Source organism: Carcharodon carcharias, chromosome 6 (genome assembly GCF_017639515.1).
Source record: "Carcharodon carcharias isolate sCarCar2 chromosome 6, sCarCar2.pri, whole genome shotgun sequence".
Taxonomy (NCBI): domain Eukaryota; kingdom Metazoa; phylum Chordata; class Chondrichthyes; order Lamniformes; family Lamnidae; genus Carcharodon; species Carcharodon carcharias.
Window position 1 is genome coordinate 58,922,047 of NC_054472.1, and position 20,836 is coordinate 58,942,882.

The window sequence follows — 20,836 nt, forward strand, 5'->3', positions numbered from 1 at the left end:
TGAAATTGCACACATCATTGTGAAAAGGCCGAGTGTCTTAACTGTCTTTAAAAAAGTGAGCAAACACGAGGTGGATCGAAGAATAAACAGAAAGAGATAAAAAGATAGTTTCAAAAATCATTAAAAACATTTTGGGACAGATACAACAATGGATTAAAGCAAAAATTAACATGCTCAATATAGCATATTGTGCAAGTATAGACAGGTTGTTTAATAAAGTTGCTACAAATTCAAGTCTCGCAATAGCTATCTTCTCTGATTCAGTGGCATTAGCCACTGCCATAAGCTGATCCTACAGCCTTTGAGATTCCAAGGGCTGAAGATGGCACACGTAGCAAAGTCCTGGAAAATGGGCCTTTCAGGACATAAGGGGAGAAATTTCCCAGAGTAGTTGAGAACTCATCAATATTTGCCCTCATCTTTGGGGGGGGGGGGGGGGGGGGGGGGGGGGGGGGGAGGTGGGGCAGAGGTGGAGGTGGATAGATCCAACCATTGGCTCCCTTGCCATAATTTCAAGGATTGGTCAAAATGGCTACTTCATTAAGCATTTAAATTGTTTTCTCTTCACCTATAATTTCACTACCATTTTTATCCTGCAGAATTCTGGCTTTCTCCTCTGTAATTTTATGGTTATAATAGTTAATAGCAAAGGACAGTCAGTAAAATCCTATTTTTTTTGACAGTCTATTAGCCCTTTTAATCTGTTTTAGCATATTTTTATACCGCTCTACAGTTTCTCTGATCACTTTGCATTTATTAGTTCTCTTCATTTAATTCCATTTTAATTGCCCTATTAATTCATTTTAAAGACAACATACTTAGTTTACTTGTCTTTTCTTAAGCAGATGCTGATTTAGCTAATATCATTCATCAATATGTGTATGATCAAAAGTTTTGTATCTACAGCGTGTATGTTACACAATTAGTCAGTCAATTTTCTCAGGCTTTACTGCTCCAATCTCTGTGATTGATAAGACAATCAATCATGAAAATGAGAGGTGAGAGGTCAACCAATCAATTAAGAGATGACACAGGCTACAAACTGAAACTGTTTGTTCCGTTTCTGAAGTTGAACTTGACCACAGTTGATGAGAAGAAAGCAGGAGCTCCCACGGGTGCCAAGAAAGTCATCAAAAAGACGACACCCAAGAAGAGGAAGAGAGCCAGAAAGGAGAGTTATGCCACCTCCATCTACAAAACGATGACGCAGGTTCACCCGAACACCAGCATCACCTCCCAGGCCATCAGCATCATGAACTCATTCGTCAATGACATTTTCGAGCGCTTCATGGGCAAGGCTTTGTGCCTGGCCCACTACAACAAGCGGCAGACCATCAGCTCCCAGGAGATCCAGACCGCCGTGTGCCAGTTGCTGCCCGGGGAACTGGCCAAGCATGCCATGTCGGAGGGGACAAAGGCAGTGGCCAAGTACACCAGCTCCAAGTAGAAATCCACAAAGTAATGAAAAAACTACAAACTGAAACTGAAGATGGTCAATGAGAAGAAACCAGCTCCCAAGAAGAGAGCCAAGAAAGCATTAAAGAAACTGGCAGCAAGAAGCGGTGAAGGTCGAGGAAGGAGAGCCACTCCATCTACATCTACAAAGTGATGAAGCAGGTTCACCCCCACACTGGCATCTCCTCCAAGGCCATGAGTATCATGAACTCGTTCGTGAATTATACTTTCGAACGCTTCACAGGTGAGGCTTCCCACCTGGCCCATTACAACAAGTGCAGCACCATCAGCTCCCGGGAGATCCAGACCGCCGTGTGCCTGCTGCTGCCCGGGAAACTGGCCAAGCACGCCATGTTGGAAGGGGAAAAGGCGGTGAGCAAGTACACCAGCTCCAAGTAAAACTCAACCATGGGCTGAAAAACACATACAAACCAATAATGAATCTGCAGTGCCACTTTTTCAGGTAGCTGCGGGGAGTATGTTCTTCCTGCTCCCAAATGCTTTGTGAACTATTCCACAGCCTGAACCTACCCTGTACTCTGCCTGGACTCCATACGCAGGCATGGGACTTAACCTATCCTCTGGTTTAATGGATGGTGAATCTGCCCATAATTTTGCATCATGAAGCAAATAATGTAAATTACATAATAACAAATTAAATTACAGGTGAACAAAATTCCAAGTTTCTTTGCAGTCAAGAGCTGCACTAAATCAGCAGATTGACAGTGCAAGAAAAAGTCAGTTACATATAGGCCAGAGTTTTCCCGTTGGCGTGTGGGAGTGGGCCCTGCATGCCCACGCGTAAAATGACGTGCGGTGACGTCAGGCGAGTGTCCTGACGTCACTGCGATATTTCATTGGGCGGGTGCACGCCCACCATTAATTAATGGGCCACTTAAGGCCCTTGAAGTGCCAATCAACGGTGAATTTTTGGCGCCCATGCAATCTTCGGGTCAGTGCATGGGCGCAACGGGCATTTGTATAAACCTCATCTGTGGGCGGGATAAGAGGGTTCAGTGGGGTCACGTGTGCTCTGTCAAATATTGTTTTTTCAAAGTTATTGATACTTGCCTGTGTGATCCTCAATACTTCAAAACGCATACCAGCTGCTTGGTCTGGACTTAGAACTTTCAGGTCAGCACTCTGCAGTGAGGAATCTTTTTTGGGCCTGCATGTTTCAGGAAGCCTTCCCTCAGTCTGGGAATGGGAGCCGAACTCTCCACTGAGGAGGGAGGGAGGGTTAGCAGGGGGAGGAGGCCAGGAGTGCATATTCAGCTTCCAAGAGAGCCACCTTTGAGAGGACAGGCACAAGGGGTGCAGGGCCAAGAAATAGCCCAAGGCGGAAGGGGCCCCAGAAGACGCCACTATCCTGCTGCCAGGGTATTCAGGCGGCGAAGCTGCTACCTCAACATGCCTGAGGTGTAGTGCTGAAGGAGGCTCCATCTCTCAAGAGAGACAGTCAACTATATCTGTCAGATGATAGGGCCTGAGATCTCTGCGAACTGTGCAAGTGGACACCAATGCCAGTGGCTCTAAAGGTCACAGCTGCCCTCAACTTTTATGCTTCTGGCTCTTTCCAGGGGTCAGTGGGTGATCTTTACAGTGCCTCCCAATCAGTTGTCCACACTTGTGTCAAGCAGGTTACAGACGCTCTGTTCAGACGGGCATTGACCTTCATCCACTTCTGCTGGGACCAGGCAAGCCAGGCACAGCAAGCCAGAGGCTTCGCGGCCATTGATGACTTCCCCCACGTCCAGGGTGCAATAGACTGCACACACGTGGCCATCAAGGAGCCAGCAGGTGAGCCTGGTGCCTTTGTCAACAGGAAGGGCTTCCACTCCATGAACGTGCAGATAGTGTGTGATCACAGGACACTGATTCTACAAGTCTGTGCAAGGTACCCAGGCAGCTCCCACGATGCCTACATCCTCAGACACTCCCAGACGCTCTCAGGCTCTTCAGTGCTCCAGCCCGACTGGATGGATGGCTGCTGGGTGACAAGGGCTATCCCCTCAAAAAGGTGGCTCATGACGCCGCTCCACAATCCAAGAACAGAAGCTGAGCAGCGCTACAATAGGAGCCACAGCTCCACAAGGGCTGTGCTGCAGAGGGCCATTGGTCTTCTCAAGATGCACTTCCGATGCCTGGACCGCTCAGGGGGTGCACTCCAGTACCCACCCCGTATCTTGTGTCACTGATGCTGCGCCCTCCACAATCTTGCGCTGGAAAAAGGGGATACCGTGGACGATGAAGACAAAAGAAACAGCTGCACACGATGAGTCCAGTAGTGAGTCCGAGGATGAGCATGCACAGGGAAATGCTGAGGGGTAGACGCTGACCTGGTCATACACCAGGATGGCAGGGACGCCCAGGAGGCTTTAATCCAACGAACCTTCAGCTAGCACATATGAACCTCCAGGACAAACCTGCAGGCTCCTTACTTGATACCTAAGTGCAAAATCTGCCTGGTTAGGGACATTAACTAAGGGCCTGGTTAATAAAGCTGAATGTCCCACAAAACACTCAACATTTTTGGAAACCATCCACCAGCAGAAGAAAAGAGGCACTCTCAGAACATGGTGACATGTCTAAATTTAATATTACAACCAAAGAAACTTAAGAAAACGAAATGACAAAGGTGTTAAAAATCACACCAACTCATTAAGGCCTCATTGCAGGCCAACACAAAAGCTCCAGTGATAAACCCGTGGCATGCCTAAGGTGCTTTATGTTTACATTTTCGGGTGCTACGTCTTGGTGCTGACCTCTCACTGGAAGTGACAACTGAGACAGCCTGCTGACTCTGCTGTCCTATTGGCCTCGATGACCTTGGCGGTCGTCCTCTAGCCTTTGGAGCCTGTGCTGGTCCCACCTGAGGAGTAGCTGCCAGTTCCACAGCTGGCATCTCCCCAGTTGTCGCAGCCTCAATGGGTGCAACGGTCACTGGCAGAGAGGCAGAGGAGCTGCTGCCCTCATCCGGAGCGCCCTGAGAGGTGCCCGCAGAGACGAGAGGCAGCTGTTGCGCTGACGTAAGGTCGCTTTGGACCTCCCTGCTCACCATGGATGGATGGATGGGCACCGAGCTGGGAACCTTGGTACTCAGACCATCTCCTACATTGGCATTGACCTCAGCTGGTCATTGCCAATGTGAGGGCTTGCTGGTCCGAGCGCATCCACAGGAAGCCCTGATTGGTCTCATGGAGGAGCCTCTCCGCCACTGTCTCCATGGGGGGCGCATGGTGCTCGCCATGAGACTCAATGCTTCGGTAATAGTCCACGTAGACTCCTCTGCCACAAACACCATGCCAAGCATAGCCTCATATATCTCCACCAGATGCTCTCGCACAGCCAGCCGCATTTCTTGCATTTGCTGCATCGCGGACGACTCCAGAGGCACATCATCAGGTATCGACTGAGCACGTGCCTGGTGCCCTGCAGTCCTCTGACTGCTAGTGCTATGGGCACTCTGTCTCTGCCAGCAACTGTGAAGTACCCTCACCACTGTGCCCCGGGGCACTAGCCGATGTTCCAATTCCCCACCGAGGTGCTGGTATCTGCGTTGGTGCCTGCCTGGCAGAGAAAGTGTGACGCTGGTGAGGTTTCAGGACCCTCAAGTGTGAGAGGGGACCTCTGCTGCTGCTCCACCTCCCCCCAGCCCTGCTCCGCTGATGTTGAAAGGAAGAACAAGGACAATGTCTCCATGTTAACTGATCCAATGTCAATGCGCATCCCTGTCCCCTGGATCATTATGCGCTCATTCTTCCATAAGCAATGGTCAAGCCATGTTACAAACTTCAATAACTGAACATTCAGCACTGCCATGGCTGTGGGGTGAACAATGGTGACCTCACTGCTGGGAATACGTACCTCAACTCACCGACACTGGTGGACCTGGGCGCATGGCGCCTCTCCAAATCTAGGGCCTCCTGCTCAAAGTGGCTGAGAATCGCCACCTGGGCCGGCCCTCCGCCAGTTCTCACCTACTCGGCGGCATTATGTACATTATTTTCCTGAAAAGGAGAGAAGAGCATCGATTAGTGCTGCTTGTACCTGGACTCTTCGCAGACAGCCCACCCCAACCAGAGTGGGACATTTCAGGGCTCCAGTGCCTCCTCACCCAGCTGCTGCCGAACACTCACACAAAGATGCCAGGCACCCCCACCCACCGGACCATTGGCCAGATGCTGCCTACATCACATGAGGCACCACGTGGTCTAACCTTCCATAGTAAGGAGGCGAAAACATGTGGAGTGCAGATCGATCAATGCCACACCACCTTGAAGCTCCCCTCCCAGCATGTCAAAGTCAGGGTGATGACATGTCCTGGAGTTCCAGCACTGCGCCTAGGAGCAGCTCCTCCAGGTTACCCCCAAAACAGTAATGTGGGTCTCAGTGTACCACATGCTGCAGGGGCAGAACCCATCTCTTCACCACCCTCTCAGGGTGACCTTGGCATGGGCAATATCTGCTGGCCCACCCAACCAAGGACACATGCCGTCAATAATTCACTGCAGTCACTTCACTCAGAGTTGGCAGGAGTGCGGGTGGAAAACCCTACTTGCTGGGTTAAGTGGCCAATGCCAACATGGTACTCGCCCTTCCTAAGTGCAATAGGTCGTTGAAGCACCTGCGACACTAGATCCAGGTGTGCCGTACCACGTCATGGGAGCTCACCACCTCCTCCCAGGCACGTTTGGTCATGTGGGGAGACCTTCTCCTCCCGTCCTAGGGTACAAGGGCCTCGCGTCATGCTGCCTCTTCCTCGAGGAGGGCAGCAAGGCAATCATCAGAAAAACAAGGGGCACAGTGCCCCCCCCCACCCCCCCCCACCCCACACCCCCTGCCCGGCCTGCTCACCAGCAACACTCTGGGGAGCTCTTCCACTGACCATGATTCGCAGCCTTTCAAAGGCCGCAGCAACTTTTTAAAAACAGGCCGTCAGGTCACCATTGGACCCAGTGGTCATTGCAGTCCCACCACCACCCACCCACTCCCGCTGTCCTCGCGAGCCGCGATTCATGCTGGGCAGGCAGCGGCAGGACTACAATGGCCCACCGGCATAAATTGGCAACGTGAACCTGATTGCGTTTGTCCGCTCCCACTCCGCCTGCCCAACAGGCAGAAAATTCTGCCCATAGAATCTAGTTACAACAGTGAGTTGAACTGGCAGCTGGTTAATCTCCCTTTATAGTACAGAACTATTACATTAGCTCAATGAACACCAAATTAGACAACAAAATACACTGAAACTGAAAATGTGGAAATATCACATTGAGAACAGATAACGAGAAAAGGAGTTTATGCATTAGACTGGAAAGCGTTGATTTCAGTGAGGTGAAAGAGAACCTATTCTAGCCCATAAGAATTGGATGGAAATTCTCTGGAACTTGCAATCCATTTCAATTGATGCAAAAGTGATCATGTGTGTGGTTTCCAGCATAATTGGCTGAAGGACCCAACTGGCACGTGGAAGGCACATAGTGCACTTAGTGAAAGGCCCTGAAGGTAATTGTTGTTACTGAGCAACAAATAAAACAAGAATAGATCACTTACTACTGCAAAAGAGCTGTATGGATTCCAGGAAAGCTGTTTTCAATCACATGGAGATTAATGTTTTTAAAGTTGTTAGATGACATGTGTTTTCAAATGATAAGAATTATAGGCAGTTTCCAGGTTGTGTACTCTCAAAGGAATCCAGTGTTCAAAGGAAATCATGAAGTTTTATAAAAACTGCTTAAAGCATTCATAGTTTTTATTGAGTGGAAAAGAATTCAGCCACTGAGGATTGATGATAGAGATTATACATTTATGCACAAGAGTTAGCTATAGTTTTAAGGCTCTTAAATATACTTATTTTTTCCTCGTCAAGTGCCAGTTATAGAAACAGCAAGGGCTCCCTCCATCATAAGATATTTAAATAAAGCAGCTCCCAGGGCAAAAGAGCCAGCTGACTGATTATGCAGGCACCCACAAAGCAATATCATGGCCCATGGGTCTTTTTTGATATGAAAAGTTTGGGATTTCAGAAGCAATTTCTTCAACATATGTGAGAAAGTTCAGGGGCCAAAAAAGTGGCTTATACCGATTTCAGTGCCATGTTGCTTGATTGTTTATGTTACTGCAGCAAGACCCTGGATTGTTAATTGTAAAGTCCACAGGCATTGGAGGTTTTTGTGCCAGCTCCAGCTGTTTTACTGACAATAGTTCTTAATATTATTCAAGTGGAACCAATACAGATTTCAGCCTACAAAAATTAATAAAAAATTGCAATTAAAAGAACACAAGAGAAACATCCACAATACACCTACTACACCCTAACCAATGGTAAATGGAACCATTTCTGCAAAACGTGACAGGAAATGTTGTGATTTAAATATACTCAAAATAACAGAAATTGCAGATTATATCCTGTAGTTCAACTCACCCTAGTGGCAAAAATCTAACACTACATATGAAAACTTTTATAGCAAACATTTTTCAGTTAGACAGCTGTACCTCATCGTTTCTTTAAGACCTGTGTTATTGGTATATTAATTGGGTGTTTAAATTGTATTCAGGTAGTGGGTATTAACAGGAGGATTCACCCCTGTGCTCACATATATAGGAGCTGCCAGAACTGTGGTTGTAGGGTTGGAGATGCAGATATGTAATGTGTCTCTGTAAACAAAAACTAATAAAATTGTAAGTGGATAAAGTCTGGGCTCCAGTTCTATCCTTCACTGCCTGGCTTTGAGTTCTAACCCTGTGTTCCAGTGCCTGCATTTGTATAAAAAAGAGTTCATGTAAAATCAATCTGGGCATAAAGTACTTATGTTGGCAATAAAGAAAAGATTTTATTAATTCACGCATAATTAAAATTAATGGACATAAAATACTGCAGGTCTCACAGCACAATATCCCTGCACTATACACACAGTATAGTTATTCAAATTTTTATAAAGAACATATGAAATAGGAGCAGGAATAGGCCATTTGGCTACTTGAGCCTGCTCCACTATTGACTAAGATCATGGCTGATCAGATCTTGGCCTCAACTCCACTAACCTACCTGTTCCCCATAACCCTTGATTCCATTATAGTTCTAGAACCTGTCCATCTCAGCCTTAAACATATTCAATGGCCCAGCCTCCACAGCTCTCTGGCGTAGAGGATTCCAAAGATTCACGACCCTAAAGAAATTCCTCATCTCCATCTTAAAAAGGCAACCCCTTATTCTGAAACTATGCCCTTAGTTCAAGATTCTTCCATGGGGGGGAAACATCCTCTTAGCATCTGCTTTGTCAAGACCCCTCAGAATCATATGTTTCAATAGATCACCTCTCATTCTTCTAAACTCCAACGAGTATAGACTCCTGTTACTCAATGTTTCCTTATAAGACAGACCCATTTATCCCAGAGACGAACAGAACTTCTTCAAGGAGGTAGGCATTTCTTGAAGAGCAGTGGCAGTCACACAGAGATAAAAACAAAAAACTGTGGATGCTGGAAATCCAAAACAAAAACAGAATTACCTGGAAAAACTCAGCAGGTCCGGCAGCATCGGCGGAGAAGAAAAGAGTTGACGTTTCGAGTCCTCATGACCCTTCAACAGAACAGTTCTGTCGAAGGGTCATGAGGACTCGAAACGTCAACTCTTTTCTTCTCCGCCGATGCTGCCGGACCTGCTGAGTTTTTCCAGGTAATTCTGTTTTTGTTTTGGATTTCCAGCATCCGCAGTTTTTTGTTTTTAACCATTTATCCCAGGGATCAACCTGGTGAGCCTTCTCTGAACTGCCTCCAATCCTCCTTACAAAAGAAGGCCAAATGCTATACAGTGCTCCAGGTGTGCTCTCACCAATGTCTTATACAGTTACAGCAAGACCTCCCTACTTTTATATTCCAACCCATGCAAGCCTAACATTCCATTTGCCTTTCTAATTATTTTCAGTACCTACTTGCTAGCTTTTTGTGTTTCATGTACGAGGACACCCAGACTCTTCTGCACTGCAGCATTCTGCAGTCTCTCTCCATATAATACTCAGCACTTATATTCTTCATAACAAAATGGATGATCTCACATTTTCCTACATTATACTGCATCTGCCTAATTTTTGCCCACTCATTTAACCTATCTATATCCTTTTGCAGATTCTGTCCTCCTCACAACTTGCTTTTCCTATCTATTTCTGTATCAGCAGCAAATTTGGCTACGATACACTCAGTTCCTTCATTCAAGTCAATAATATATATTGTAAGTAGTTGACGCCCCATCACTGTTCCCTGTGGCACTCCTCTAATTATGGTTTGCCAACCTGAAAATGACCGATTTATCCTGACTCCTTGTTTCCTGTTCATTAGTCAATCCTCTATCCATGCTAATATATTATCCTAATCACCATGAGCTCTTATCCAGTGCAATTACCTTTTATGTGGCACTTTATCGAATAGCTTTTGGAAATCCAAATACGCTATACAGCTACATGTTCTCCTTTATCTATTTCGCTTATTGCATCTCAAATAATTTTAATAATTTTGTCAAACAGGATTTCCCCATCATAAAACAATGTTGACTCTGCTTGATTGTACTATTATTTTCCTTCCTTAATCCAATTCCTTCTTTAATAATGGATTACAGCATTTTTCCAATGATGTTAGGTTAACTGGCCTATTGCTTCCTGCATTCTGTCCCCCTCCTTTTTTAAATAGGGGCATTACATTTGCAGTTTCCCAAACCTTTCCAGAATCTAGGGAGTTTTGGAAGATTGCAACCAATGCATCTACTATCGCTTCTTTTAAACCCTAGGATGCAGCACATCAGTTGAGGCGACTTGTCAGCTTTTAGTTCCAATAAGTTGCCCAGCAATTTTTCTCTAGTGATAGTTTTAAGTTCCCTTCTCCCCTTTGCCTCCTGATTTTCTACTGTTGTTGGGATGCTTTTAGTGTCATCTACCATGAAAACAGATGCAAAATATTTGTTCAAAGTTTGTCTCTTCCTAGATTCCCATTAACTCCCCAAGGGGAATGGAGGGTAAAGGGTGTTCATGAAGGTGGCAGGAGTGGGGAAACAGCGCTGGGGTGTGCCTCTGATAGGTACAAGAGGCTCACTAAGGAGGTTCTCTCCACCCCACTCCTTGCCTGACATGAAAGTGTGCAGCTAAAACTAAGTTGGGGGCTTCCCACTGTGGCAGGTAAAATAGTGGCAGGGGCAGGCTGAGGCACTTAAGTGATCATTTATTGGCCACAAAGGCCTCAACAGGCCCAAGGGCGGGCAGGCCACTCAATGCCTTCAAAATTTTATACAGGTCAGGAGCAGGAAGGCCACTCGCTAGATTTTATGAGCCCCCCTGACTTCAAACCCACCAGCGGAGTGTAAAATACAGCTCCAAGTTCCATTCGCCAAGTACCTCTGTGCTCACTGCCCAATACTGGCTCCTGGTGAAGCAATGCCTCAATTTAAAAATCCTCATCCTTATTTTGAAATCCCTCTATGGCCTCACCCCCTCCCTATCTCTAATCTTCTCCAGCCCCACACCATCCAAGACTGCAGCAGTTCAAGGTGGTGGCTCACCACCACCTTCTCAAGGACAATTAGGGGTGGGCAACAAATACTGGCCTTACTGGGACGCTCACATCCCATGTAAGAATTTTTAAAAAAATTCACTGTATTCCTCCAATCTGGCTTTAAACATCCCAGATATTAATCAATCCACCAGTGGCGGCCATGTTTTTAGTTGCCTGGGCCCCTAAGCTCTGGAATTCCTTCCTAAACCTCTAGGTCTCTTTACCCCACTCTCCTCCTTTAGAATGCTCTTTGGTCAAGCTTTTGGTCATCTGTCCTAATATCTTATGTAGCTTGGTGTCATATTCTGTTGCATAATGTGCCTGTGAAGCACCCTGTGACATTTTATGTTAAAGGTGCTCTATAAATAAAGCTGTCATCACTGTTATCCAATTTTAAAGTTAAGTTATATGTCACTTTTGATAAATATTTTCACATCAGTATAGTGTAGATTATCAAAATATTACAGAACATACAATCTATACCATTTACTCATACCAAAGCCTCTTATTAGGTGTTATTTAGAATGAATATGAAAGATGATCTTATTATAGAATTTGTGCTTCAACAGTAATGGAACCTTTGAAACAAACCTTGAATAATTGTCATTTGTAGCAAAAACTTACAATGTTTCTAGTCTTGAATTCATGTAATTTGCTGTCAGCTACAGCATAGGTACATGAAGCTGTAAGGTATTACTGTTCATTACTCAATCAAATTACCATGGGCACTCCAGGCTGTCTGCTGTGTTTTAGAATTCTGTTCCATTCACAGCGCTTACTGCAATGATACAACATAGGTAAATGACAGTCACTGACCTGCATATTCCTCAGTAGCTGGAAGATCTCCATTGTTCTTGAAACAATGTCTTGCACCGTCTCTTGGCCAATTCGACAGAGGGAAGCTGTATTAACTTCACGTCCAGCCTGGGCCTGGGGTCCAGAAAATGCTCCAGGCACCCCAGCACCAGGCACTGGGGGCGTTGCCATGACTCCCTTTCTTCTGACACGTCAATGTTATGAAATTCTGGCAGCAAGGATTTTGCACAAACAAGAAGACAGGAACGTTTCAAATGATGACATCATGGTAAAGAAATTAAAAAAGCTATTTGCATGCATTGCATAAAATGTCTGTATTAATTTGTTTAGCGATTGATAATGCATAAAAGCTTTTTGATATAATTCCACTTTGTCAGAATCAAAGCTGTAACACTCAGGAGGTTCAGATGATGCCATTAACTAATAGAGACTCACTCAATATTTGTAATGATACCAGATGCAGTTGCATCACAAAACCATCCCTTGAGGCTTATTAGCCATATACGTAAATGCTATTTCATTCCCGTTTGTTAACCACATATGGCAGCCTTCCAGCTGCTGCCTGCGTGATCAAGGTCTACTTTTACTGACTCAATGAACTGTAAATTTGTGTATTTGGTGACATAAATGTTTGTCTGCATTAAGATTTACAATGCAAGGACCTATCTATTTCAGATGATAAAAGAAACAGGATTTTACTGAAAAATGAAGGCTCTTATAGCATAAGATGTCAGTTGTCCTTTATTCGTAAATGTGAAAACTGAACATATCCAAAAATCGCACTTTTTTTGAACCTCTTTGACCTTTAGCGTGGGAATTCTGTGACCCAAGCTGACATAAACCTCACTGACTGAATACGGCCTTTAGCATGGGAAGTCTCTGACCCAAGCCGACATGAATCTCACCAACTGCACCCGACCTTTAGCACGGCAAGTCTAATTGTTTGTCTGTGCTGTTTACCTCGCAAACCCTCTCCCACAAGCAGGATCGCAGATAGCGCCACAGGTAGGAACTTATTACAGGTACCCTCTATTTATTATTCAGTGGTCTATCTTACTTTTCCAGTCATTTTACTTACTTAAGACTATAGCTAGCCTAGGCTTCGGCCCTTGCTATGTAACTAGGCCTAGGTCTATATGCAGTATCTGAAAACCTAAATTATCTGAAATCCAAAATGCAATCTGCCCCGAGGGTTTTGGATAAAGGATACTCGACCAATAGCTTGCTAGAGTTAAAAAAAACCCAACATTTTAATAGTATGTTTTCTTATTTTCAAGGTGGTGGTACACATACAGATATATGAACTGTATCTTAACTCAATCTACCAGCTTTGGCTATATAACCTTTTATACCCTTGGCTAACTAAAATCTATTGCTCAGATTTAAAATTATTAATTCAGTTAGCATTTACTGCTTTTTGAGAGAGGCTGTTCTACATTTCTACCACCTTTTTTTGAAAAAAAAGTGTTTTCTAACTTCTGCCCTGATTGGCCTGGCTCTGATTTTATGAACATGTGGATTAGAAGCTAGAGTAGGCCATTTGGCACCTCAAGCCTGCCCTGCCATTTGATACGATGATAGCTGATCTGACTGTGACCTCAACTCTAATTTCTTATCTATCCCCTATAACCTTTCACTCTGTTACTCAAGAATCTCTCTAACTCAGCCTTAAAAATATTCAATGACCCCATCTCCACTGCTGTCTGGGAAAAATTATTCCATAGACCAACAACCCTTTGAAGGAAAGATTTCTTCTCATCTTCGTCTTCAATGGGAGACCCCTTATTTTTAAACTATGTCACTTAGTTCTAGTCTCTCCCACAAGAGGAAACTTCCTCTAGCCATCCACCATGTCAAGTGTCCTCAAGGTCTTGGTATATTTCAATAAAATAACCTCTCATTCTTCTAAACGCCAAAGGATACAGACTCAACCTGCCCAACTTTTCCTCACAAGATAAGCCTTTCATCCCAGGGGTCAGTGGAGTGAATCCTCTCAGAATTGCTTCTAATAGATGCAAAACATTTCTTAAGCGAGGAGACCAAAACTGTACACAGTGCTCCGGAAGTGGTCTCACCAATGTAATGTACAACTGTAACAAAACTTACGTACTTTTATATTCCATTCCCCAGCAATAAATGACAACATTCCATGTATCTTCCTAATCACTTGCTGTTCCTAGATACTAAGTTTTTGTAATTCATGTACCAGGACATCCAGATTCCTCTGCAATATCTTTCCATTTAAATAATATGCTGCTTTTCTATTCTTCTGGCCAAAGTGGACAACTTCACATTTTCCCACATTATACTCCATCTGCCAAATTTTTTCCCTACTCATTTAACCTATCTATATCCCTTTTTGGACTCCTTAAGCCCCCTTCACAACCTCTCTCCTGTCTATATTTGCAGCATTAGAAAATTTAGCAACCATACATTCAGTCCCTTCATCCAAGTCCTTGACAGAAATTGAAATAGTTGAGGCCCCAGCACTCATCCCTGTGGCACTCCGCTAGCAACAGTTTGCCAACATGAAAATGACCCATTTATCCCTACTCTCTGCTTCCTGTTAGCTAAACTATCCTCTATCCAGGCTAATATTACTCCCTACTCCATGAGCTCTTATTTTGTGCAGTAATATTTGATGTGGCACCTTTCAAATACCTTTTGGAAATCCAAGAACACCAAATCTACATCTTCCCCTTTATCCATGTTACTTGTTATTTCCACAAAGAACTCTAATAAGTTAGTCAAACACAATTTCCCTTTCACAAAACCATGTTGACTCTGACTGGTTTGTATTAAGATTTTCTAAATACCCTGCTATAACCTCCTTAATAATAGATTCCAGCATTTTCCCAATGACCGAGGTTGGGCTAGCTGGCCTGTAGATTCCTGCTTTTTGTTTCTTTCCTTTCTTGAATAGAGGAGTTTTATATTCGCTATTTTCCAATTTGATGGGACCTTTCCAGAATCTAGGGAATTTTGGAAAATTATCAGCAATGCATCTCCTATTTCAGCATCCACTCCTTTTAAGGCTATAAGATGAGCATTGTCAAAAAATACATTTTGTTGAAGCTTTTCGTTTTGCACTCATCAGGACAATCGCAAGAACGCCTATGTCAGGGGAAGCAACAGCTATATACTGTAGAAGAAAATGCTGATTGGTTGGCAAGTGGATACTGATTGGTAGAGGCGTTGCCATAGTGAAAGCACCAGTTAATGGTGACTGATGGTTAACTGCAAAGCATTGTTTGAAATTTTAAACCAGACAGCATTGCCCTGGGGAATGAACCAGTGAATGACTATCACTTATTTTGTTTAGCTGAAATGTGCGCATCGTGCCTACATGTTCTTTCTGCCTGCAAATATCAGGGCCCTGTGTATTAATGTATGTAGCTTCCAGTACACGCAAATGCACCACACTGCGAGCCTGACTGACCATCTTAAATTGGTTGTCAGCGTAATTTTTAGCACACTGAGGATTATTTAGCAAATGTTGTCTAATTGCAGAATCACATCTAATGTTGGACACTTGTGTTTTGAGGCTGGCTGGATATGATCTGTACCTTGCTATTGCGCACAGTGGAAGGAAGATGTTGTTTGATACCATCTGCCAACCTTTGGGACGTAAGGCCCACATACCTAGCATCACACTGGCACTGAAATTCATATACATTACTCATGTGTGTGACAGGCACAATGTCTTTTTGGTTTGACAGCAGCTTCCTGTTAGTGGTGAATATCACTCATGTTGCCACTACATAGCAGCAGTCTGAAACAACTAACTTCATCTGGTGCTCAGATTTTTGAGATAGATTACCCTGAATCTATCTCAAAAATTTAAGGAACAGGTGATGCTAGGTATGTAGGCTATAAGTCCCAAAGGCTGACAGATTGTATCAAACAGCATCTTCCTTCCGCTGTATGTGACAGGCAAGTACAGACCATACCTAATCAGCCTGTGCTTGCAAAACTCAAAACTCTCTATGAGCTCATCTTCCAGGCAACCTTTGCCAATCTGACGTGTCTAATCTATCTGTAGATTTTAAAATTAAGGGCAGAATTTTGTCCTCGGATGGCGTGCGGACCCCATCAGCTGGGGGCCAGCTGACCCCCGCCACTGAAATGGAGCTCGCCGCCATTTTGAGTGGGCGGGCCGGATAAGGCTGGCCCAGCAGCATCCCCGACAGGAACTGCTATGTGCTTTCTGTTCCGGGGTGGGTGGGTGGGGGCGGATTCCCCATCAGTCAAAGTGCGCTCTTTCGTGCATGCACACAAAAGAGCGCACTTCTCCCTGAGGCAAAGTCCTGCCTCAGGGAGATTCGTGACAGGTAAGTGTAAAAATAGAAACATTAAAAAATTAACATGTCCCCCTCATGTGACAATGTCACACGAGATGGGACATGTTAATAAAAAACACAAACTTTATTACTTTTTTACAAAATGGACATGAAACATCATCCCGCCGGTGAATGAGGTTTCACGTATTATCAGAAGCTCGCTGGGGCTCCTGGCCTGCCCGCCAGCCTTAAGGTTGGACAGGCAGGTCTTTAATTACTTCAATTAGCCTGTCAATAATCTCAATTGGCATTGACAAGTTGGCGGGCAGACAGCTGATTTCACTGTCTGCCCGCCTTCCTAAAAACTTAAACAGACGGGGATGATGTCGGGGATTCCTCCCGACCGTCATTTTCCCCTCGGCGAGCGGTCCCTGCCCCCAAATCGCCGAGGGGAAAAATCCTAGCCTATGTCACTTGCCCCAGACTCTGCCGCCAGCAGAAAAAGTCTCTCTTCATCACAATCTTAAAACTATCAAATGATCATTTATCCTTCTAACTCCTATGAAATACAGGCATGGTTTATGCAATTCTCATCTTATAATCTAACTCCTGGGAGTTCCACTAACATTCTGGTAAATCTGTGCTGTACTCCTTCCAAGGCCAATTTATCCTTTCTGATGTGCAGTGCCCAGAAGTGCACACAGTACTTCAGTTGTGGCCAAACCAGTGCTTTGTGTAGTTGCAAAACTTCCTCCCCTGAAATTTTTGATTATTCCTTGCACCTACTTTAACCTAGCGATGAGTAAATGGAGCTCTAAATGTCTTTGGATCTCCATTGTTCCCAGCTTTACATCATTTAAACAATACTCGTGTCCATGTTTTTTGGTCCAAAATGGAAAACCTCAGAATTACATGCATTAAAATTCATTTGGCGCCATTTCGCCCACGAAATTAATCAGTCTCCTTGCAATTTTATGCTCCCATTTTATCAATCTTTGTGTTTACAGCAAAGCTGGATGTAAGGCACTCTATTGTGGCATGTGCACACACACATATTACATATGCACACATCTTACTGTCAAATGATTGCGTGCGTAAGCTGCACTGAAGTCCACCTTATACCCAACTGTGAAGAATTTTGTTTGTAGAATCAGAGAAACTTACAGCACTGAAAAAAAAAACATTCAGCTCATCAGGCCTATACTGCCTCTTTGAAAGAGCAGCTGTGCTTATCCAGTGTTCTAGGCCCGACCATCTTCAGGTGCTTCATCAATGACCTGCCTTCTATCATAAGGTCTGAAGTGGGGATGTTCACTGATGACTGCACAATGTTCAGCACCATTCGCGACTCCTCAGCTACTGAAGCAGTCCATGTCCAAATGCAGCAAGACCTGGACAATATCAGGCTTGGGTGGACAAGTGGTAAGTAACTTCATGCCACAAAAGTACCAGGCAATAACCATCTTCAACAAAAGAGAATCTAACCATCGCCCCTTGACCTTCGATGGCATTACCATCGCTGAATCCCCCGCCATCAACAGCCTGGGGTTACGATTAACCAGAAACTTAACTGGACAGAGGCTAGGGACCCTGTGCGAATAACTCACCTCCTGACTCCCTAAATCCTGTCCACCATCTACAAGGCACCAGTCAGGAGTGTGGTGGAATACTCCCCACTTGCCTGGATGAGTGCAGCTCCAACAACACTGAAGAAGCTTGACACCATCCAGGACAAAGCAGCCCACTTGATTGGTACCTCATCCACAAACATTCATTACCTCCACCATCAACACACAGTGACAACGATGTGTACCGTCTACAAGATGCACTGCAGAAACTCACCAAGGCTCCTTAGGCAGCACCTTCCAAACCCATGACCACTACCACTTAGAAGGATGAGGGCAGCAGATACATGGGAACACCATGGGGAAGTTCCCTTCCAAGCCACTCACCATCCTGATTTGGAAATATATCACCGTCCTTTCACTGTCACTGGCTCCCTAACAGCACTGTGGGTGTACCTACACCACAGGGACTGCAGTGGCTCAAGAAGGCGGCTCACCACCATCTTCTCAAGGGAAACTAGGGATGGGCACTGAGATAAAAACAAAAAACTGCAGATGCTGGAAATCCAAAACAAAAACAGAATTACCTGGAAAAACTCAGCAGGTCTGGCAGCATCGGCGGAAAAGAAGAGTTGACGTTTCGAGTCCTCATGACCCTTCAACAGAACTAGGTGAATCCAAGGAAGGGGTGAAAAATGAAATATAAGCTGGTTTAAGGTGTGTGTGTGTGTGTGTGTGTGTGTGTGTGTGGGGTGGGGGGGGGGGTAGCTGGGTGGGGGTAGAGAAGAGAGCAAGAGACCCAAACCTCCCTGTCGCTTGCCATTTTAACACTCCACCCTGCTCTCTTGCCCACATGTCTGTCCTTGGCTTGCTGCATTGTTCCAGTGAAGCCCAACGCAAACTGCAGGAACAGCACCTCACCTTCCGACTAGGCACTTTACAGCCTTCCAGACTGAATATTGAGTTCAACAACTTTAGGTCTTGAACTCCTTCCTCCATCCCCACCCCCTTTCTGTTTCTTCCCCCTTCCTTTTGTTTTTTCCAATAAATTATATAGATTTTTCTTTTCCCACCTATTTCCATTATTTTTAAATCTTTTATGCTCCCCCCACCCCCACTAGAGCTATACCTTGAGTGCCCTACCATCCATTCTTAATTAGCACATTCGTTTAGATAATATCACCAACTTCAACACCTGTGTTCTTTTGTCTGTGACATCTTTTGATGATCTGCTCCTATCACTGCTTGCTTGTACACACACCTTAAACCAGCTTATATTTCACCCCTTCCTTGGATTCACCTAGTTCTGTTGAAGGGTCATGACGACTCGAAACGTCAACTCTTTTCTTCTCTGCCAATGCTGCCAGACCTGCTGAGTTTTTCCAGGTAATTCTGTTTTTGTGTTAGGGATGGGCACTAATTGGACGCCCATATCCCACAAATGAATTTTAAAAACTTATGTCACTCCCCTTTGGGATTTTCTTCCAACACTATGTGCCCTATCTCTTCAGAAGCCTCCTAAAAAAAACACTTATTCCTTTAATTTTTACTTGTCCATATCCACCCCGTAAAGTAAATGTTTTTTTATGTCAAGAAAGTATACTGATGCCAAAAACTAATCACAATCTTGATTAGTGTTTTAATTCTGACTAATTTCATTTAAACAAACAGCAGTATCTCCTCTCAGATAAAAGATCGTTAAATGTTTAAAAAAATCTAATTGCCTTTCAACTATTTTCATGTACCTGCTTCTAGGTAATTCAGAGTGGTCTGACATATGCTGAAAAGCAAGTCATTGTTCTATGAGCTATAATTAATGTGCTGCCTGGGAAATTAAACACAAGGGATTTTAGACACTCAAAAGAAAAAGGTAAGAGACAGCAGATGCCAAGCACATACTTGCTTCAGATATGCTGTGCATGGAAGGCAAACAACAAGCATTCCTCAGGAGGTTTATCATCGCCTGAGAAACCGGGTCAGAAACACATGGCTGCAATTGCTTCAGGCTACCTACGCTTAAAATGGTGGCATCGGTGACATAGTTTAATGCTGATCTGAGCTGATAGGGTCTATTAGAAGGCTATGCCAGTATTTCATATGCAATTCCTGGTGCACAATACAATTCCTCCAAGATTATGTGGGTTGTTTAGCTGACCCTGGGCTATTGCAAATGCTGCTCCTTAGCCAGTAACTAAAGGAGTATGACCTACCTGCACCCCGAGGCAGAGAAAAAAGGTGCATTTCACCTTTTAGTAAAGGGAACATACAGACATTATCTTGTTTCTCTATGTTTAACAACTTACAAAAGTTGCAGCTTTGAAGAATTTTCATTACAGGGCGGTTAATGCTGGATTTGCAACCCTAACATATGTGTTCAGCTCCTGCACAAATCTTGCACAGAACACAGAGAAGAACCTCAGCTGCACGGAGTGAACTCTTTCACCAGTTCATCACAGCGTAAGAAAAGTACTGTCTGTCGCGTTTAATGCAAGTACCACTTTAAAAAAAAATCCAAACCTTTGGTTGGTTGATACCAACAGAATTACTCTCGCCGACAAATGCCACACGAACTCATTTACTTCATAATACTCGCAAATCGTGGAACTTCTGAAAAAATAAATAATGTTGACATCTGTCTAAATGTCATTCCTTCAGCCATGATAAACAAACCCAGAGGCCGGCCGCAGCACAAATCTGCTTGATGCTTAGATCAAAATACCGTCTCGATGTTGAAACGTTATTCGTTTCAATACTCACAACCCGACCTCATGCCAGTTTCCCAATCCACAGGAAGGAGCTCGGACAGCAACTCATTGACACACACGCAAGTGTGAAACGGCCAAAGCTGCAGCCCGCACCTGCGCACAGACAGACTGCCTGAGCTCGTGCCTGCGCATAAAGCCCCGGACTGCGCCTGCGCACGCGCACAGACGGGACCGCCTGAAACCACGCCTGCGTGCAGAGCACCAGACCGCGCCTGCGCACAGACGGGGTTGTGGGTGGCGGGGGGCGCCTGAGCATGCGCCTCCGCAGCAGTCTCGCGAGAGCTGCGTGAGTGAAAGGCGACAGCTAAGTGGTGCTTAGCAAATAAAGCGCGTCCGCCTCGCCTTTAGCTATACAAACTAGGGTAGATTATGGCCTTTATTCATATCAATGAAATAGGTAGAAAGAGGGATGGAA

General features: G+C 44.7%; 1 protein-coding gene across 8 annotated transcripts in view; it reads right to left on the reverse strand.

The window, feature by feature from the left end:
* The window catches only part of med30 (mediator complex subunit 30), a 40,279-nt gene extending 19,744 nt beyond the window's left edge, over positions 1-20,535 (reverse strand). For 3 of the 8 annotated variants that reach the window (XR_005943300.1, XM_041189536.1, XM_041189537.1), the window contains exons 1-2: positions 20,174-20,533; positions 11,812-12,019 (exon numbers count right to left, since the gene is read on the reverse strand). Coding sequence is in view for 7 of the 8 variants with exons in the window: in XM_041189536.1 (XP_041045470.1) it covers positions 11,812-11,982 (171 nt within the window). In the remaining variant the exon portion in view is untranslated. Of the gene's footprint in view, positions 1-11,811; positions 12,020-20,173 lie in introns of all 8 variants that reach the window. The other 5 variants (XM_041189531.1, XM_041189530.1, XM_041189533.1 and 2 more) reach the window with 5 other exon arrangements.
* Between the last annotated feature and the right edge of the window lie 301 nt (positions 20,536-20,836).